General features: G+C 44.1%; 1 protein-coding gene across 1 annotated transcript in view; it reads right to left on the bottom strand.

Annotated features, from left to right (window-relative positions):
* Positions 1–2473: 2473 nt before the first annotated feature.
* PHF5A (PHD finger protein 5A) overlaps positions 2474–13634 on the bottom strand; it is a 145057-nt gene continuing 133896 nt past the window's right edge. The window contains exon 4 of the mRNA XM_044075700.1: positions 2474–2811. Coding sequence (XP_043931635.1) covers positions 2722–2811 — 90 coding nt within the window. The 3' untranslated portion in view covers positions 2474–2721. The remainder of the gene's footprint in view (positions 2812–13634) is intronic.

Here is a 13634-nt window from a genome sequence, read left to right as displayed (position 1 = left end):
TAGAGGAAAGTCATTGAGATTGTCCCTGTGAGGCAGGGGAGACCCCTGTGTCACTTCTTTGGTTTGCTGGTTGCCATTGTCATCCCCTGTAAGAACCTCTGTATTGTCCTCTTCCTCGGCCACGCCTGTTTTTGCCCCTTTGAAATCTTTCAGGATTAGGAAAGGACCAGTTTTTAGAAGGCCAATTCCTGCTGAATCTGGGTGGCTGAACCTGGAGGAAATCTTTGACCGTCTGAACTGATTTAGCTTTTTCCTCGATGGACTTTAACACATCTTTAGCATTAGCACCAAAAAGCTTGTTCTTTTCCAAGGGTGCATCAAGAAGTTTTGCCTTAACATGATCTGGTAGAGGTTGTTCTTTTAACCATGCATGTCTACAAATGACCGCCCCTGTCATAGCTGCCCTACATGAAGCTTCCAATGCATCATATCCACACTGCAGAAAGTGATTGCTGACTTGCTGAGAATTATGTACAGCTTCCTGCAAAGACTTCCTGTCTAAAGGTTCAGGAGAGGCCAATGTTTTCTGTAAATCATCTAACAGGTAATCCTGATATTGAAACACATGAAAGAGGCAATTCAGAGCTCTCAGATAAAGTAGTGGAGGTGTAGACCTTTTTCCCCCATCTCTCTAATGGCCTAGCTTCCCTGTTGGAAGGCAAAGGATTTTTGGAGGTGGTTGCTGAAACCCCTTTAGGCCCCTGAGAAATAGTTTCTAAATCAAAAGCATGGGCCCTAAAGAGATGAGAATGTGTTTCTGGGACCCTATAATATCTGTCTGGCTTGGCTGGAGCAGGAGGAAGAGTATCCGGGGTAACACTGGAGTCAGAGTATAAATCATCCAAAGCATCCAGCACAGGAGGTATAGCCAGGGGCCTGTGTTGGGGTTTTTTAAGGAAGGTTCGAAGGTGCTTTCTGGAATCAGAATATTCCTGGCCTTGACACTTAAAATGTTCCCTCATGGTGTGCAGAACATCCCCAAAAGAAATGTCCTCAGGAGGGGAGGCCGAGGGGATGGAGTCCTCTGCATCCGAGTCCTCATAGGTCTGGAAGAGCTCTTCCTGGCCATCGGAGTGAACAGAGTCCTATCTTCATCTGAAGGGATAGGGTCAGAGGGTTCAACCCGGGGCCTCTTATCAGAAGGAGGCTGGGATCCTCTCTCAGGATGGGCCTGTGAACCTCTAATCATGGAAATTAAGTCTGCGGCCATAGTCATAATTTGTGCTTCAGGAGTAGGCTGAGGTAAGGCCTTAACAGTAAGGTGCTTGGTCTTGCTGGCTGCCTTAGCACGTGTATAGGCCTTAATAGACATGGCCATAGGAGGCCTAGCAGCTCCACGTGCAGGAGTGACCTTATCTACAGCAATGGTCGCGGGCATTTCCTCGGTTTCAGTGTCCGGAGGAAAACCTATAACTGGCGGTGTGGCCTCCGGTATCGGTAATGCGGTGTCTTCGGTTCGGAGCGGTGAAATAACCGTCTCAGGGGGAACCGGAGCACTCGCGGTAGGTTTTGGAGTGGAGTCTGTGGAAGACGCGGGCCGAGGATGTCGGTCCCGGTCTTTTCGCTTCTTAGGAGTCTGCGATGTCGGAAGTTCCAACGGCATTGTATAAGCAAATTTATCGCCGAAGAAGTCTTCAGCGAACTCCGCCCGGCGCCTGAGAGTGCGCTTATTGAAGCAAGCACAGGCGACACAGGCCGAGACGTCGTGGTCTGGGCCAAGGCAAGGAAGACAGTAAGAGTGGAAATCCTTATGAGGTATTTGTTTACCACAAGAAAGACAATTGTTAACTTTTTCAGTAATTTCTGACATCGGCTGAGGCAAGAAAAGGTCCCCAACGGGGTACTTATCTTTTTTGATGACTTCGGATCGAAGAATACAGGGGCTGACCGACCGGCACTTGCGAACTGCTTCTGCTTCGGGCACCGCGCGGCAAGAAAGACTGGAGAAAATGGTGTCGGCTGATGCTTATATACTCCAGCCACACTGACGTCGGAGAGAAATGCGACATCAGCCGACGTCGGACCCAGACTTTGGAATCCGGCCGACCGAGGGCTGCCTGAGGCAGGACAACCCATATGTTATGACTGCAGTTGCATTCTTGAAGGACATCCAATGCTTTACTTGTGGGACTGGAGGATGGGAGGGAGTGCACTACAAGTGCACTACAGGAAGCAAAGAAAAAACGTGTGCAAGATAGAAACCATACATTCACATTATGTGGGGCCTCAGAAAGCAACATCCTGCGAAGCATGAAACAGTCCAGATATTGCCTCTGAATAGGAAAGAGGCAGCAAAAAATGTCACAAAACTTGCACACCAAGTCAGCCAATAAGTTAAAAATCAAAATATAATTAACATATGTAAATTCTTTACAAGGCAAGACGAAATGAAAAAAAAAAAAAATCAAATTACTAACACCTTCCTGAATATAAAAGCCTCAACATTTAAACCCAACCCTGTATGAAAAGGAAGTTACCACCACTGGAAAAAGTTTATTACTTAAAATGAACACAACACTTTCCTTAAAAAAGGAGAGGGTAATGGTATATAAAATGACCAAGTACAATGAAATCTGCTTTTTGTCAATTAGCAATTTGGCTGTTTTCTTCAGGAGTTATACAAGGGAGTATGGTGACCACTGTAATAAAAAAAAAAAAAAAAAAAAAAAAGTTCTCCAGAGTCTGTGTTTGCTGTCAGTCACCCCTCTTGCAAGTGTAGGGTCACCTCTTCTTAAAACCATATTTCTTTCTCTCGTAGAAAAGGTCTGTCTTGGAGCTTCCCAGGTTGACGATCTTGGGACAACCATCTCTCTGAAAGGAAGAGTTCCAAAACAAATATCCAAAATTAGAACACAATTACTTGCATGCAGTCTTACTTTGCTAAATACACCACATATCAGGTTTTGAAGCTGAAACATCTCAATAATATTGACAGGAGCACTAACTGCAGCTTCCATTGTAGGGTGGCATTAATTAAAATTTTAGGTGAAATTATTAATATCCTATAATATTTCTCAGTCTCTGCTTTGTCCGCTATGTATTGTGAATATGAAGAGATCAGATCATCATAATTATATTTGTGGACATTCTCAATTTATGCTCAGAGTTTATGCATAGCAAAGTACACAAACTCTCCTGATTTGTGATCACACAAATGTCTTGCTTGCTTTATGAATTTTAATAAGCAGGCACCAGTCCCAATACCAGCTGTAATCAGGAATTAAGACATTAACCATCCCACAACATGCATTCAGCAATTTCATTTGCTAAAGTAAACATAAATGCAATGAGTACACACCATGAGATTAAAACAGCAGGAAATGCAAAGAATGAACCAAAGCAGTTTTGACACTGGTAATGGCAAAGATAGTAACTACAACTGGCTACAGCCTGAGTAAAAAAAATAAAATGAAGGCAATGTAATGGAAAGAATGACGACTGTGTAACACTGTACTAAAACAATTATTTCACATTCACATAGGTCTCTCATATGCCATATCTGTGGCGCAGAGAGACGCATCCAGGGCTGTCACAAGACAACCTTAAATAAACTAGCAACATCAGTGCTGAAGGAGCCAGTGAGAGACAAGCTGCGGTTGGGTGTCTGCCCACCATGCAGTAATGGGGGGCAGCTAGTGTTGCTGCTGTACCAATATCAAGCAGAGGGTGGATGTAATGCAGGTATGCCGGTAACAACCAGGCTGTGATGTGGTGTGCATGTCAAGTGGCACATGCATTCCAGTAGGCATGCAAGATTCCATTACAGCAAGTACAGCAGGTCAGTATTGTCAGCCAAACCCAGGAGCTGCACCAGGGTTTAAGGGTTTAACAGAAAACCAACAGCTGACTAAACAGACAGTAAGCTAATGGGCTAACTGGGTCTTGGCAGAGATAACAGTTGGCAAGCAGTGGAGATGAAAAAGATATTAACAATGAATGATAACATACTAAAGAACAAATTTAAAGGAAAAGATGGGGAAGGGGTAGCAGTTTTACTTGTGGCTTCTACTGAAGAGCCCAATTTTTATGATGTGGCTAACACAAGGGTATACAGAAAATAAAAAATGGCTATTTTCTGAATAGCAATTATATTTACTATTGGAAGTCATTTTACCCCAACTTGTTTTTTTAAAAGGAAAAAGGCTACACAGACACTGTAGCATAATCTGCCATATTTAAAGGCTGCTGGGATCAGTTTTATTTAATAAAAGTATTCAAATGCCACTGTGATAGCACAAGAGAAAAGAATACAGACCAACACTGTTAAATTTGCTTCTAGCTCTTGCCTTACTCAGCCCATTCCAGCTATACTGAAATAATTTTATACTATTCATGGACACCGATACTTCAGTGGTCAAAGTAGTATTACAAAGATACAATAAAAGTATGTTTTTTTTTTTTGGGGGGGGGGGGGGCAGACAGAGTTATCGAAAAAGAAGTGAGGACATGCTCAGAAGTTTTTCTGGCATTTATTATGGAGATCTGGGGAGAAGACAGAAGGGGACCACATCTGTCCAATCCTCTGTTAACCACCTTAGGCAGGATAGCATCAGTGATGAAATAACTGTTATTCGTCCAACTTGATTCAAGTCAGATAAATGTCAAAGCACCAAAATCTCATCTTTGTTTATGCCCTTGGGGCAGGAGTCCATTATGAATTTTACTGTGTTCCATCCAATACAGTACAGTTTTGTACCTACCATAAATGTAGATGTTCGAGGATTCCCTTGCTGCAGTCCTGACAATTGGGTATAGTCCGCGTCCCAGTCGGCCCGAATACCAGAGTATAAGGCCGACGGTCATGGCGCCTTAGACTGCGCATGACCGACGCCATTTCAGTCTTTTCTTGCCCCAGATGTCAGAAGACCCAAAAGACAAGTCCAAAAACAACCTGCACCAAAAAACATGTACAATATATACAGTAATATATACAAAAAACATAAGCATGTAAACTCACCTACACAACCACCCTGAAACACAGAGGGGAAGGAGGGAGGTAAGGGAATCCTAACATCTACATTTATGGTAGGTACAAAACTGTACTATGTTCTTCGCCTTCCTTGCTGCAGTCCTGACAATTGGGTAGAATCCCAAAGCAGAGGTAAGGGAGGCTGGCAAATTATAAAGTAGCAGGAGCTGACAACATGCCTTGTAAAACAGCTGTGGCAAAACCAGCTCTAGTCTTAGAGTATATAGGCAGGTGATAATGCCTAGAGAAAGTATGCACTGAACTCCAAGTAGCTGCTTCCAGAATATCCTTAGTTGCCACCCCTTAGAAATGCTGTTGAAGTGGCAGTAGCCCTAGTGGAATGAGGCCTAATCCCAGCTGGAACCTCTTTGCCATGATGGGAATAACAAAATGCAATGCAAAAGCCAATCCACCTAGAAATAGTTTGTTTTGACACAGGCTTGCCCTGTGAACTTAAAGCAAAAGAAACAAGTAACTGCTGAGACTGCCTAAAATCTTTAGTCCTGCTCAAATAATAACGCAATTGCCTGTGTACATCTAAAGTGTGCAAAATCTTTTCCCCTTTATTTTGAGGATCTGCAAAAACGTAGGCAAATGAATAGTTTGGTTTAAAGCCACACTAGAAACCACCTTAGGCATAAAGGAAGGATTAGTACGTAATGATACCCTGTCCTTATGGAAAATCAAAAGGGCTCTACTGCCATAAGGGCCTGCAACTCAGATACCCTTCTTGCAGAAGTAATAGCCAACAGAAAAGCAGTCTTCCATGACAAATATTTCAATTCAGCAGTAGCTGCAGGCTCAAAAGGTTGTAGAGTAAGTTTTTCCAACACAAAATTGAGATCCCAAGCAGGAGTAGGAGCTCTACGTGGGGTCTTATATTCTTTGCCCTCTAAGAAACTGCTTGAACAAAGGATGAAAACAAAGGTGGGTCACAATCATAGTGAGCTGAAATTGCTGCAGCATGAATCTTTATGGAAGAGAAAGACAAACCTTTTCCAATAATTCAGTAAGATATTGAAGAGCCACACTCAAATTAGGCTCTGAAATCTCCAAATTCTTTGCTGTACTCCAAAATAAAAATCTCTTCCATTTTTCTCGTGACACTCTCCTAGTACTAGGCCTTCTAGCTTCCATAATCACATTTAAAACTTGTTGAGGAAGCTGAGACCTACCATGCTTCAACACAGAATATGCCAAGCTGTGAGATGAAGAGATTGAAGCTTGACATTGAGCAGATGACCGTCCTTCTGAGATAACAGATGAGGAATCAGAGGTAAAGGCCATGGAGGCTTCTTTACAAGACTCCTTAGAAGTGGGTACCAGTGTTGGCGAGGCCAATCTGGAGCTATCAAAATCATCCTTGGCCTGTCCTGTCTGACCTTTAGTAATACCTTTGGAAGAAGAGGTAGAGGTGGAAAGGCATAGACATGAAGGTTTTTCCAACTGAAAGACAGAGCATCCACTTTCCAAGCTGTGTGATGAAACCCCTTTGTGCAATACTTTGGCAGCTGGTGGTTTAGTGGAGAAGCGAACAGATCTATGTCTGGAGTTCCCCATGACACTGTCAATTTCTGAAATACATGAAGATCCAGTTTCCACTGTGGGGATCCATGATTTGTCTGCTTAATACATCTGCTAGGGAGTTCTGTGCTCCTGGCAGAAACCTTGCCTGAAGAGTCAGTTGCAGGCTTAACGCAGTTTCCCATAAAATCATTGCTTGCCTGCATAGAGGATAAGAATGTGTTCCCCTTGCTTGTTGATGTACCACATGACAGTTGTGTTGTCTGTCAGAATCAACACCTGCCCTGGAAGAAGTAACTCCTTGAACGCCATCAATGCAAACTGGACTGCTAACATCTCCTTCATGTTGATATGTAGATGCTGTAGTCTGGCAGGCCACTTGTCTTGTATCCACTTTCCATTTAAATGAGCTCCCAAGCAGTGTCCGAGGCATCTGTCGTTAAAATCTGACTCGCCTCTGGCCGGGTCACAGAGAGTCCCTTGTTTAGGTGACATTCCTGAGCCCACCACAAGAATTCCTTTTGAAGGCAAGGTATTATTTGAATGACAGTGTCCAAATCTTGGCAGTGCTGTGTCCATACATTTTGAGATACCATTGCAGCTTCCTCATATGCAGTTTGGCATTGGGAAGCACCAGAATACAAGATGCCATGAACCCTAATGCTTGAAGGACTGTCCTTGCAGTCAGCACGGACTGATGAGATAGTTGGTGGAAGTAAAGTGACAGACTCTTTTGTTTGTCCGGGGTTAAAAGGCCATCTGGGCTGCTGTATTCAGTCTCACACCCAGAAAGCACATGTCTTGAGAGGGTACTAGACTGGACTTTATTTCGCTCACAGAATACCCTAGGCATCTTAGCACTGCTATGACATATTCCAGATGCTGTAGAAGGTGTTCCTTTTCTTGAGCCAGAATCAGGCAGTCGCCCAAGTAAGGATAAATTTGAATGCCTTGAAGCCTGAAGTAAGCTATCACTGGAGCCAGAACCTTTGTGAATACTCTGGGCGAGTAGATAAGCCAAAGGGCAATGCAGAGAACTGATAATGAAAATCTCCAGTTCAAACCGCAGATACCTTCTGCAACTTAGCCTTATGGGCACATGAAGGTAAGCTTCCTTGAGATCCAAAGTTACCATCCAGTGATCCTTGCCCAGCAGAGGTAACAGTTGCTGCAACGTCAACATCTTGAACTTGGGAATGTCCAGATAAGTGTTGAGGATAGATAAATCCAAAATTGGTCTCCACGTGTTCCCTTCTTTGGTACTAGGAACAGGCGAGAATAAAATCGAAGCCCTTTCTGACACAGGGACTAGCTGAATAGCCCCTATCTGGAGTAACTGAGAAACTTGCTTGTGAGCCTCTTTTCTTTGTGGAGGAGGAACATCTGGCATGCCTTTGAAAGGGGCATTGTGTGGAAATAAAATCTGTACCGTGATGAATGATATCCAGCACCCATCTGTCTTGAGTGATTAAATCCCAATTTTCTTTGAAAAGAGACAATCTTCCTCCCAAAGGAGCTGCCAGACGAGAGTCCACTGGCAGCTGAAAAGGCAGGTCATTGGTTCTGCTTACGAAGGACTGACCCCTGCCCTCACCAGAAGTCTGAGCAGGTGAACTGTCTGATCTAGGCCTAAACGAACCTTGAGCCCTGCCCCTACCACGTCTAGACCTACCCCTAGACTGGGAACCATAAGCAGGATACGCCCACCCCTTAGCAGGCCAATTTCTACTAAACTTGAGGCTGCACCTGCAAAAATCTTTAACAGTCTGCATAGACTTAGCTTTGTCCTCCATTTTCTTTAAAACTGCTTCCACAGGCGGTCCAAACAACACATCAGACTGTAAAGGAGCATCCAAAATCCTGGTCTTAACATGCTCAGCTAAATTCTGATCCTTCAACCATGCATGTCTGCGAAGAACAGAACTAGTAGCAGCCACCCTCGAGGAGGCCTGAACAGCATCAAAACCACACTGCAAAGAATGCTTACCCACTTGTTCAGACACATGAACCAAATCCAGCAATTCTTTACACTCAATACCTTCCGCCAAAGCATCCACCTTAGATTTCAATTGTGAAAGGAGATAATTCTGATATTTCAGCATATGAAATTGACAATTCAACCTCATGGCTAGAGTGGAAGAAGTATATACTTTCTTACCCCACCTATCCAAAGCCCTTGCCTCTTTATCAGAGGGTACAGGATTTTTAACCACAGAAGCTTTAACACCTTTAGGCCCCTGAGAAACAGTTTCTGGGTCCGCCCTGGGACTCTTAAACAAATACTTATGAGCTTGGGCACCCTATAATACCTATCAGGCTTAACAGGAGCAGGAGGCAAGGAATCAGGGTTCAGAGAAGCCTCTGCAAAACATCCTCCACCACATTCAACACAGGAGGAATAGCTAAGGGCCTATGCTGGGGCAAAACAAGAATTCCCTAAGCCTTTTCTGGAGTCAGAGTAATCTTGGCCTTCCCATTTAAAGTGCTCCCTCATGGAGTGAAGAGTCTCTGAAAATGAAAAATCCTCAGGAGGAGAAGCTGAAGGAGTGGAATCATCCACATCAGAATCAGAATAAGTAGGAACTCTTGCAAGTCTTCCACAGAAGACTCCGAAGCCTGTGAACACTGTTCAAAACTATCAAACTCCTGTTCCACCCTAGGCCTCTTATCAGGTGGGGGCATAGAACCTCTAATCAGAGTAATCAAATCTTCTGCCATTTTAAGCATATGTTTCTTAGGCACAGAGCCCGAAATGCTAGGAGAAGCCCCTACAGAAGCTGAACTTGGCCTTCCTCTAAAAGAAGCTTTGGCAACAGAAGGAGAGGCCCTAACTACCTTGGGAAGAGAGGGAAGAACAGTTACCTGAGAAGCCCCCTCAGCCTGGCCTACCTCCTGAGAGGGCACATCCTGTAACAGTAAAGTATCTGCCTGAGACGCCATAGAGACTCCTGGCAAAACCTCCGGCTCCCCTGAGCCTTCTAAAGGACCGACGTCCGGGACTGCCGGTTCCTCACCCCTAGACTTCACTGTTTTGTCCCTGCGCTTCTTAGATGAAGCAGTCAGGCGGAGTATCCGACGGCATAGTATAATTGCAACGCTTCCCAAACACTAACCTAGCACAATCAAGCCTCCTCTTAATAGTGCGCTTGTTAAATCTAGCACAAGAGCGGCAACCAACAACGTCGTGCTCAGGTCCTAAACAAGGTATACACAAAGTATGATAATCCCTATGCGGTATCTGCTTCCCACAAGAAATACAGTTATTCACTTTTTCTGACATCCGGTTAAATACTGAGGCAAGAAAAACCAAAATGTTCCCAACGGGGGTACTTAGCCAACTCTGTTTCGGTCTGAAACTCCGGTTTCGGAAAATCTCAGAACGCCAACCTGCACTCGCAAAATTGCTTCTGCATCGGACCATGCCGCATAAAAGACTGAGGAAATGGCGTCGGTCATGCGCATTAGTACCCTGACGTACTGACGTCAGTCTAAGGCGCCATGACCGACGTCAGCCTTATACTCTGGTATTCGGGCCGACTGGGACGCGGACTATACCCAATTGTCAGGACTGCAGCAAGGGAAGACGAAGAACATCTTGGAGCATTTCTACCGGTGTTCAAACATCTCCTTGTTGAACTAGTTCAGAAATTCCTCTCATCTTGGATAATTTTACCAATATTAATAATGACAAATTTTACCAATAGTAATGATGACAGCAGTTAGGTAGCCATGAACTCTTATCTTTCTGAAAAATTCTAGCTAAACTTAGGTAGTTACTCCTATTTATTTGGATACTCAAGAAAGTACAGTTTTGTACCTACCATAAATGTAGATGTCCGATAGGTATGCATCTGCAGTCATCACATATGGGTTGTCCTGCCTCAGGCAGCCCTTCGGTCGGCCGGATTCCAAAGTCTGGGTCTGGCGTCGGCTGATGTCGCCCCTTCCCCGACGTCACAGCGCCTGGGGTATAAAAGCGTCAGCCGACACCATCTTCCTCAGTTTTTCTTGCCCCAGATGCCAGGTGCCCTCTAGGAAGGCTAAATTTGGAGAAATGCAATAAAAATCCAAACATTTGCAAAAAATATATATATATATATATATATATATATATATATATATATATATATATATATATATATATATATATATATATATATATATATATATGTAAAAACAAATACACCATAATAGATCCCCCCCAGCTAGCTAATAGAGGGGTAAACACCCTAGGAATACCACAGAGGGGAAGGAGGGAGGGTAAACCTGACTGCAGATGCATACCTATCGGACATCTACATTTATGGTAGGTACAAAACTGTACTATGTCCTTCAAGGATACATCTGCAGTCATCACATATGGGTAGAATACCATGCCAATCTGGGGGGGGTGGAGGAACTAGGAAAAGGATGGTGTAGCTAAGATACCCTGCAGGACAGCCGTAGCAAAGCCAGCTCTGGATCTGGAATATAAAAGGTAAATTGTAATGCTTGGCAAATGTATGCACGGAGCTCCATGTGGCAGCTTCTAAAATGTCCTTTGTAGCCACCCCTCTTAAGAAGGCTGTGGAGGTGGCTGTGGCTCTCGTAGAATGAGGTCTAATGTTAGCTTGTACAGACTTTCCATGAAATGAGTAACAAAAGTGAATGCAATTTCCTATCCATTTTGAAATAGTCCGTTTGGAAATTGCTTTTCCTTGAGTACCAGCAGCATATGCTACCAGCAGCTGGTCAGTTTTTCTGAAACCTTTAGTTCTGTCCAAGTAGTAGCGCAACTGTCTGTGAATGTCCAGGGTGTGCAGCAGTTTCTCCCCTTTGTTTTGTGGATTTGGGAAGAAGGTAGGCAATTGAATGGCTTGATTCAATGAAACCCTGGATACCACCTTTGGCATAAAAGTAGGATTAGTTCTTAATGAGACTCTGTCCTGGTGAAAAATAATAAATGGCTGAACTGCCATCAGGGCCTGCAATTCCGAAACCCTTCTTGCTGAGGTTATTGCCAGAAGGAAGGCAGTCTTCCATGAAAGGTACTGTAGATCTGCATTTGCTGCTGGTTCAAATGGAGGCAGTGTTAGTTTTTCCAATACGTAGTTAAGGTCCCAAGCAGGTAGAGGTGGTTTTCGAGGAGGTTTGATGTTTTTGATTCCTCTTAGAAACCGTCTTAGGAGAGGATGAGAAAGGAGAGGATGAGAAAAGACAGGTGGGTCAGTATTGTACTCTGCTGAAATTGCTGAAGCATGAATCTTAATAGAAGAGTAAGACAGACCGTTGTGAAACATTTCTGTCAAATATTCCAGGATACGTGCCATGTTCATCACTTTCGCATCTAGGCCCTTTGTGGTGTTCCAGATGAGAAATCTTTTCCATTTTGCTGAATATGCCCTTCTTGTGGAAGGGCGGCGAGCTTCCATCATAATATCCTTCACTCTCTGGGATAGTTTATCCTGAGGAGGAGTCAAGGTATTCTCCACGCTGTTAGTTGCAATGTTTTCAGGTTGGAATGTAGAGTTTTGTATCTGTGCTGTGTCAGTAGAAGTGGCCATAGAGGTAGAGGCCATGGTTTCGTACGTGACAAGCTCCTTAGCAGTGGGTACCAGTGCTGTCTTGGCCAGTCTGGAGCTATCAGAATCGCTTTTGGCTGCTCTGCCCTGATCTTCAGTAACACCTTGGTCATTAATGGGATAGGCGGAAATGCATACACAGTCAGATTTCTCCAGCTGAAAGAGAGGGCGTCCACTTTCCATGCTTGTGGGTGGTATGTCCTTGAGCAGAATTTCTTCAGTTGATGATTGTGGGGGGAAGCAAATAGATCTATGTCCGGGCTCCCCCAAGATTGTGTTATCTGTTGGAAGATGTCTGGGTGCAGCATCCATTCGTGCGCATCCATGATATTTCTGCTTAAGCTGTCCACCAGTGTATTGTCTTTCCCTGGCACAAACTGAGCTTGTAGCTGTATATTGAGTTTCAAGGAAAGATCCCATAGATTCACTGCCAGTCTGCAAAGAGGGTAGGAATGGGTACCTCCTTGCTTGTTTATGTACCACATAACTGTGGTGTTGTCTGTCCTTATTAGTAGGTGGCCTTGATGGAGAAAGAGTTTGAAGGCCTCGATTGCATGCATCACTGCTAGCATTTCTTTTTGATTTATGTGCATGTAGCTCCTTTGTGACCATTGTCCTTGGATACCTCTGCCCTCCATGTGTGCTCCCCAACCTAGGTCTGAAGCATCCGTTGTAATAGTTTGGGAGGTTTTGGCTTTGTGAAGGGCAACCCTCTGTTGGACTGGCTGGCCTGAGCCCACCACAGAAATTCCTTGTGAAGGCATGGAATGAGTGGGATTAAAGTTTCCAAACTGTGACTGTGCTGAGTCCATAAACTCCTTAGGTACCACTGTAGTTTTCTCATATGTAGCCTTGCTTGTGGAACCAAAAGAATACAGGATGCCATGTAACCCAGGGCCTGCAGGATTTTCCTTGCAGTCAGCTGAGTTTGTCTTGTCAGATTCTTGAAGTAATCCGGTAGCTGACTTTGTTTTTCTTCTGTTAGATAAGCCATTTGGGTGGTTGTATCTAGATCCGCACCCAGAAAGGTTATTCTTTGGGATGGAACAAGTCTTGATTTGTGCATGTTGACTGTATATCCCAAGGCCTGTAGAAGATTGATGGCATAATTTAAATCCTTTATCAAAGTTTGTTGGTTGTCCGCTTGTATAAGGCAGTCGTCCAGATATGGGTAAATTTGAATCACCTGGAGTCTGCAGTGTGCTATTACTGATGCCAGGCATTTCGTGAATACTCTGGGTGCAGTAGATAAGCCAAAGGGCAATGCTGAGAATTGATAATGCTCTGACCCTGCAAGAAATCTGAGGTGTCTTCTGCAACTTTGGCTGATAGGGACATGCAGGTATGCCTCCTTGAGGTCTAGAGTCACCAGCCAAGACCCCTTTGCCCAGCATGGGAAGGAGTTGCTGTAGAGTCAGCATTTTGAATTTTGGCACAATGAGATAAGTATTCAGTGCGGACAAGTCGAGAATTGGTCTCCATTGATGCTCTTTTCTTGGAACAAGGAATAGCCTGGAGTAAAATCCTTGGCCTTGTTCTGAAATAGGAACTTTTTCTATGGCTTTCATTTGTAGTAAGTT

The sequence above is a fragment of the Protopterus annectens genome, chromosome 1.part1, assembly GCF_019279795.1.
Source record: "Protopterus annectens isolate FY-2018-M chromosome 1.part1, PAN1.0, whole genome shotgun sequence".
Classification (NCBI taxonomy): Eukaryota; Metazoa; Chordata; order Ceratodontiformes; family Protopteridae; genus Protopterus; species Protopterus annectens.
This window is presented reverse-complemented; position numbering and strand designations above follow the sequence as displayed.